Source organism: Electrophorus electricus, chromosome 14 (genome assembly GCF_041902795.1).
Source record: "Electrophorus electricus isolate QZ-2024a chromosome 14, ASM4190279v1, whole genome shotgun sequence".
NCBI classification, from domain to species: domain Eukaryota; kingdom Metazoa; phylum Chordata; class Actinopteri; order Gymnotiformes; family Gymnotidae; genus Electrophorus; species Electrophorus electricus.
Window position 1 is genome coordinate 9962724 of NC_137510.1, and position 7277 is coordinate 9970000.

The 7277-nt window shown below is 48.6% G+C and overlaps 1 protein-coding gene across 5 annotated transcripts in view; it reads left to right on the top strand.

Moving 5' to 3' along the window:
• Positions 1-7277, top strand: part of fars2 (phenylalanyl-tRNA synthetase 2, mitochondrial) — an 85494-nt gene that overhangs the window by 22851 nt on the left and 55366 nt on the right. For all 5 annotated transcript variants that reach the window (XR_014116811.1, XM_081695720.1, XM_035530836.2 and 2 more), the window contains exons 2-4: positions 3135-3772; positions 4185-4347; positions 4472-4603. Coding sequence is in view for 4 of the 5 variants with exons in the window: in XM_081695720.1 (XP_081551846.1) it covers positions 3143-3772; positions 4185-4347; positions 4472-4603 (925 nt within the window). In the remaining variant the exon portion in view is untranslated. The remainder of the gene's footprint in view (positions 1-3134; positions 3773-4184; positions 4348-4471; positions 4604-7277) is intronic.

Here is a 7277-nt window from a genome sequence, read left to right on the forward strand (position 1 = left end):
CACAGAAGCTGCAGCCCATGTGTGTCCGAGGCCCCTGGGGGACAGAGAGGCGTAGCGGTGCGGGGGCAGTGGAGGCGATCACCGCCTCAAGCTCAGCTGCTTGGCTTCCAGAGCAGGCGTGAGGGCGAATGCCGGCGCGTGACCAACTCCAACCTGGCCGACGGCCCCCAAACCTCCCCCCCCCCCGAAATGGCAACAGGTAGAAGCAGAAACTGCAGGCTGAATACATTAACCCCTCGTTGTCGTTGAGATGATTTTCAAGAGCGCAGTATCATCTTAAACGATCCAGAGAATCGTTTTGACCAGCTCTGCACTGTAACGAAGAAGCAGTGGCATGGATATGGTTCGTGATGGTTGGGTACGTGGACAAGCTGACCATGCCATAATGGCATTATGCTCCTTCTAATAAATTACACTGGGGTTGGATGGATGTTGGAAGCATGGATTTCCCCGATCCCAGCGCTCACGAATGATGCAGACTCGGAGGTCACGGAGTGTTCTTCTGGTCCGGGCGGACGCAGCCTGCTTGCTCGGTCCGGCGCCTCCTCCTTGGCTCTGTTCCTTCTCTTAATCTTGCCCTCACATACAACCTTCATCAGGACATTTAAACAAGAGCAAGGATACATTAATCACACATGTTTACACAACCGCATAACCACTGTTGCCGAAATATGCCACGGCATAGAGTCCGTGTAGACACAGAGTCCGTGTAGACACACACCAAGTCTATGAATGTCAGGAACGTGGGCCTGTAGATTTGTGGGGATTCCTAGCAGGCTTGGCTGGGTGGCTGTGATGAGACATGACTTGATATAAGGACACGGATGAAACGGCGTATTCTGCCCGTATTACATCTAGAGGGGTGAGGATGAACGGCCCTGCCGTTCACTCATAAAACTTCCTGCCTGTCGGAGTGTGTGTGTGTGTGTGTGTGTGTGTACAGTTAAGAGCATTCTACATTAAATGTTTGTGTTGGTGGGTGTGTGCAGATATCTTTCCCCTGTTTTTATGTTTGCATAAAACAGAGCAGGCCCACCCTGCCCATTTAATTTGATTTGCAGCATCCCAACAGTGGTGCAACTGTAAAACAAGAGTGTGAAGTGGAACACCGCTCGGAGGATCCTGGCTGGAACCCACTGTGCTGCATTGACACTGCAGTGCAACACACTTTCCCCTTTGTGCCATTGCAAACTTTTTCCCACCACTGTTTTTTTTTTTTGTTGTTGTTGTTTTTTTTTAAAGTCTTTTAGTCTGTGTGTGTGTGTGTGTGTGTGATCCTGTGCATCTTTGTGGGTATGTGCGTTTATGCTGGCGTGTGCGTCCGTGGTGTGGGCGTGTGTATTAGCGAGGGCGTGTGTATTCCTTCATGTTGGCCCGCGTGAGCCGGTGTGCGTATATGCGGGGGTGTGCTTCCGTGTGGGCATTTGCATACTCGTGGGCTTGTGCATCTGTGGGATGGGCATGTGCATCTGCGGTGTGGGCGTGAGCGTCCGTCCTGTGGGCCTGTGTATCCGTGTGTGTTCATGTCAGTCAGTGTGTCCATGTGAGCCTGTGTGGGCGTATGCGTTCTTGGAGTGGGCGTTCGCATCCAGGATGTGGGTGTGCGTGTCCGTGTGGGCTGGCGCGTACGTGGTACGGGGGGCGTGCACCATGAGAGCGCGTGCGTCCACGTAGGCACGCGCATCCGCGTGCGTCCGCGGTTTGCTGTCCGGCGAACACTTTCCCTCCCTTTTTGAAGTCGCTTTCCCGAGAGAGGAGCTGTGGAGTGTATCCCATCCTTCGTGCTCCTGAAATACTGCTGTGCGAAGGCAAATATTTATATGAGTCTAAGAGAGAGCGACTGGTAGCGTGGGACTAATGCGGCCATGCTTCACTCTCCCATGTGTCCTGAGTGGCTCTGTGGCTGGAGCTAGACCCACAGTCTCCGCTACAGTGAGGGAGAGATGCTGAGATTTCAAAGAACAACAGGCAAAGTAGACTCATAGAGGAAAAGAACACATCAGACAGAGCCGGAAACCTGTGGATAAAAGCCGAACCTGGGATCGAATGAAAGTAGGAGAAATCTGAGGGGTCAGACGGAGAGAGAGAGGAAAGGAGTTCAGATGTTGAGGACTTCACCACTAAATCTGTATTTCCTTCCTAGAACTTTGGCTCTGGTCCATCTTACTTTACACTGTCCTCCTCCTTCACACGATGCTTGAGGGATGTTGGGTCTGTTTAATGTAAAACGGTTCTGTCTTCTGCAAAAGTCAAACTTTTAACATTTGTTTCTAGGAGTGGCTGAAATTCTGACATAATCATAACAATGGCATCATTGTTAACAATGATAACAATGGCAATCATAAATTAATAAATGATAGTTTTCTAAGCTTCTCACAAGTACCATTTGCCTATAGAACACTGACCAGCCCCAACACAAAAGAGAATTACACCAGGTATAGAAAGCAGCAATGAGTGGTCACACCATCATATTAGAATTAAATAATAAAAAAAAGATATATTTTAGATTGTCATTACCTTATTTTTAATTTTTAAATTTTTTTTACCAGTTGTTCAATCACCCCCCCCTCCTGCCAGGGATCTTTGGTATACTTTGAGTCTTTGTTGCACTCAAAGATACATTAATGAATGTTGTGATAATGTGGATGAGGAATCGGGAAGCGTCATATTATTGCAGCTGGGTCCTATTGCCCACCCCTCTGTGTTTCTCTGATTCTCTTCAGAGAGCGCAGTGTCTGCTCGCCTGCTGCGTGTCCGTTAGTCTGCTAATGGCTCCGCTTGCTCCGTCTCGGTCTTGGATCAGAGGGCGGCTGTTTGATGAGCAAACCTCCCGTGAAGCCCAGACTTGGGCTTTGCCGATTTGCTTGATATTGCGATGGCAGGAACAAAGGTCTCCCCAGGTCTCTAGGTCTCCCCAGCTTGACTCAGAGTGCAGGTCAAGGGAAGAAGCAACCGAATGCCACCAAAATGTTAGAAAATCTTGGGAAGGGATCTTGGCAATGACATTTCAAACTCTGTCTTCTTCGCCTTGCTGTTTTGACCACGTATCTTGGAATAACAGCTCCATATTAAAGTTATTTTATGTAGAAATACAGTTTGAAGTTAACACTTTTTTTTCTCTCTCTCTCTTACAGGCTCAGCTATGAGGTCATACTGCAGAATGCTGCACAGCATTCCCCTCCTATATCCCACCGCTCAAAGATGGCTACACACTTGCCCCAGATCAAATGGGCTTGTACTGTACAAAAAACTCTTCAGGCAGTTGTCCACACACCATCCATCTCCCCAGCACAGAATTAGCGACGGCTTTGTGGAAGTTCTAGGCCATGTTTATCCACGAGACGCTATGACCAACGTAACGACTAAAATCCTCTCCAAGGTGGGCCGCGGGCTTCACAACCAGGTGCACCACCCACTGTGGCTTCTCAAAGAGCGAATCAAAGACCATTTCTACCGCTCCTACCTAAGCCGACTGGGCACGCCCCTCTTCTCTGCGCACGACAACCTCAGCCCCGTGGTGACGGTGGAGCAGAACTTTGACAGTCTGCTCATACCCGCTGACCACCCCAGCCGGAAGAAGGGCGATAACTACTACCTGAACTGCACTCACATGCTACGTGCCCACACCTCCGCCCACCAGAGGGAGCTGGTGCTTGCCGGGTGCGACGCTTTCCTGTTAGCTGGAGATGTGTACAGGAGAGATGAGATTGACTCCAGCCATTATCCCGTGTTTCACCAGATGGAGGGAGTGCGACTTTTCTCCAAACATGAGGTCAGGCCATGGTTCTCCCACCCCCAGAGTTCATGGGTCTCATTGAAATTTTCTGATGAAAAAAAAATATTCTAATTCATCAATTTATGACAAATTCTACCATACTCATTAAACATAATATTTTTTGGCAACAGTTTTTGGCAAAATCAGTGCCGTTTTATATCTCTGAAATGTGACGGATCTCATTTGGCCCACAAACATATCAGAGCTATGAAAGTTTGAATTGCCAGCGCAGAGATGTAGCGCCACCTTCATTCTGCATCACTGCTTATTTGAATTTGTGGTCAGAGCAATAAAACTTCCTTCTGAGACTGAGACAGTGCCCTGTATTTAAAGGGGTTTCTAATGCTTGCCGAGAGTAGCTGGGGAAACTTGGGCTGTTATGAAGCCTGATCTGTGAGCGCTTTCACAGCTGTTTGCACACGTGGAGAACGGCGAGGACCTGGCGCTCTTCGAGCGCGGCGGCCGACGCACGCCACAGAAGCAGGAGAGCCACACTCTGGAGGCCGTCAAGCTCGCGGAGCTCAGCCTGAAACAGACGCTCACCCATCTTGTCAGGCACCTTTTCGGGGAAGGTAGCACCATCGTGGCGGTGATCACACCTCACCTTTCTCCTTCTCTCCCAGCATCTGCCTGCGTACCCATCGCCATCTGTGTTTTCTTCTCTCTTTTTTTGTCTTCTCCGTTTTTGCCTCCCAGAGTTGGAGATTCGCTGGGTGGAGTGCTACTTCCCTTTCACACATCCTTCTTTTGAAATGGAGGTGTGTTTCCAGGGCGACTGGCTGGAGGTGCTAGGCTGTGGTGTGATGGAGCAGGAGCTGGTGAATTCAGGTAGGAAAACGCATATGTGCGTGCAGCAAACGCCCCGCTGATTTAACCAAAAGCAGAATTTATGGAGGGTAGATCCACTTTATTTAAAGCACATTTTCAAACACAGAAGAGCCGAGACCCAACCTATGTGCTTCAGTGGTCTTTTGCATTAGGACTTCCTGCCTCTGCCAGTAGATGGCACTGTTGTGCAGCTCTGCATACAAGTACCCTGCTGCTGATAGAACCGTTCAGCATCATAGCCCATGGAGAGCTCCAGGCTCTTGGGAAGAGGGAGGGGTGAAGGACACGCTCAACTGCCCAGACATGGCTGGGGAACTCATTCCCTGGGGATGAGTTCGGGATGACTGCTCTCCCTGGTGCTCCCTCCCGCCTGCCACTTAACGCGCCTTTTCTCGGCTCGCCTCGCTGAGTCCGTCCATGTTAAACATCGCATTAGCCTCCACCGTCTGCAGCTGCAGGCATGGGCCGCTGGACCTGCAACAGCTAATCCATGCAAGTGCTTCTCAGGCCAACCTGTATAGATCTGCAGGTTTGAACATGAGCGCGAATGGGTTAGGAATCGAACTCCGCCCCGCTCCGCTTCTGGGCCTGATGCGTTCAGCTTGAAGCAGCTCCTAAAGACTGTTGGAATTGCTTTCGCTCTCTTACTCTCCCTTATGACCTCTCTCACTCTAGTTTACCATGGACCCTTTTGGATTTGGTTCCAGTATGAAACGGTATGGCTATTAGGGAGATGCCGATGGGCTGAGTCTGTGAGGATCGGTGACAGACTGGCTCACTTTCGAACTGGCTCACTGTGAACTGAAACTTCTGGTTAAGAGTTTAACATGTCATCAGGTGCGCTACTGTTGAAGTCTGCACTTACCAGTGTCTTGTCTCGCTGTGCGAGTGGACTGCACCTCTGCTTGAGTTCGGTCTCAGTGCTGGAACAGACTGCACCTCTGCCTGAGTTCCTGATGCGCTTAAACAAGTTTGCAAATATTTGTGCATTTGTATCTGCCTGTATGCTGGTACATCACAAACTCATATTTAGGTATATTTTAACAAAACGTCAGCAGAGGTTTATGTGTGTGTGTGTGTGTGTGTGTGTGTGTGTGTGTGTGTGTGTGTGTGTGTGTGTGTGTCTGACAGGCATGCAAGATCCTTCTTATGCTCCCATTCTTGCTGTTATCTCTGTATGTCTTCAATCAGCACTTTATCCTTGTGTACACCCTTCAGAGTGGCTCTGCATACTCACAACTGGGTAAACAAAGCCCTTATGTCTCCAGACAGCTGTCAGCAGGCCTCATGCCAGGCCTCAGGCTTTCCTGCTCAGCTAAGCCCCTTCACAGTGGCTGACTGTCAGGGTGTGACCAGCCAGTTAATCTCAGTCTCTCTTTCTCAGTTTCTCTTTCTCGCTGAAGCTCTCATTCTCCGGATATCCTATCCTGTGGGTGGCTGTGTCTATACTCAAAGTGAATATCCTCACTCCATTTCTGTTCCTCGACAAATTCAAGCATTTTGGAATGTGAAAACTTAATCATAAAAGGCGGTAAATGCAGAGTTGTTAACATATATAGAGACTGCAGAAAGACTTTGAAAAGAATGGTGAGAGACATGCTATCAGTCAGAATCAAAGCAGTGCTTGTCAGGGAGGTGTACATACATTATTAGATAATCCTTCCTGCGCTGAGTTCTACTCAAGCTGTATCATTAGGACAGGTGTCTGTAGCACAGCAGATGGTGATTGCACCGTGAATCAATACGAGATTTAATTGGCCGCCCAATGAAAATAAAATGGAAAGGCAGCCAGGTTTATGACCCAAGTGAGACGCACAGCGGTGTTAAGTCATCGCATGAGCAAAGACACCATGGCAGCTTGGGTCTGTGATGGCACGCGTGGTTGTCTCTTGTAAAACGGGCGATTTTATTTAATGAGTATAATAGGATGAACACTTTGGCTTTGCGAGGTCAGTAACCCACAGCTACCCATCATCCCAATAGGCTTAAACAGCAAATCACTTGAAGAGACTGGTAAAAGGTTAAGGATCTCTGTTAGATTAACAGTTAATTGCAAAGCTGAGAACCTGGTAATGAGGAGACATCACAGTAATGTATGTTTCAGATGTTTTGGTCATATGTTTCAGTCTTTGTCATTGTACAGCATGTACCTGTTTCAGTTTTGCTGAACTCTACCTTACTGTGTTTCAGGGACACATTTATTGCTCAAAGTGTATGCAAGAACCATATATGCTGCACTTACACCCACAGTGGCCTTAATTAAACAGACGGGCAGGCCTTGTACTTTTCATTGGTGTTAATTGTGCTTCTTCCACGTAACGGGCATGGCTGTGATGGTTCTTCTCTGATTACTGTGTGTGTGTGTGTGTGTGTGTGTGTGTGTATGTGTGTGTGTGTGTGTGTGTGTGTGTGTGTGTGTGTGTGTACATGTGAGAGAGAGATTGTGTGTGTGTGTGTGTGTGTGTACATGTGAGAGAGAGAGAATGAGAGAGAGAGAGATTGTGTGTGTGTGTGTGTGTGTGTGTGTGTGTGTGTGTGTGTGTGTGTGTGTGTGTGTGTGTGTGTGTGTGTGGTGCCATGTGTTCATTCCCCTCGAGGCTTCCATTCATCCTCCATTATGGACTTTATTGTTCTGCGGTCTGCGTTCCTTTCCACTTGCAGAACTCTGGTGGTG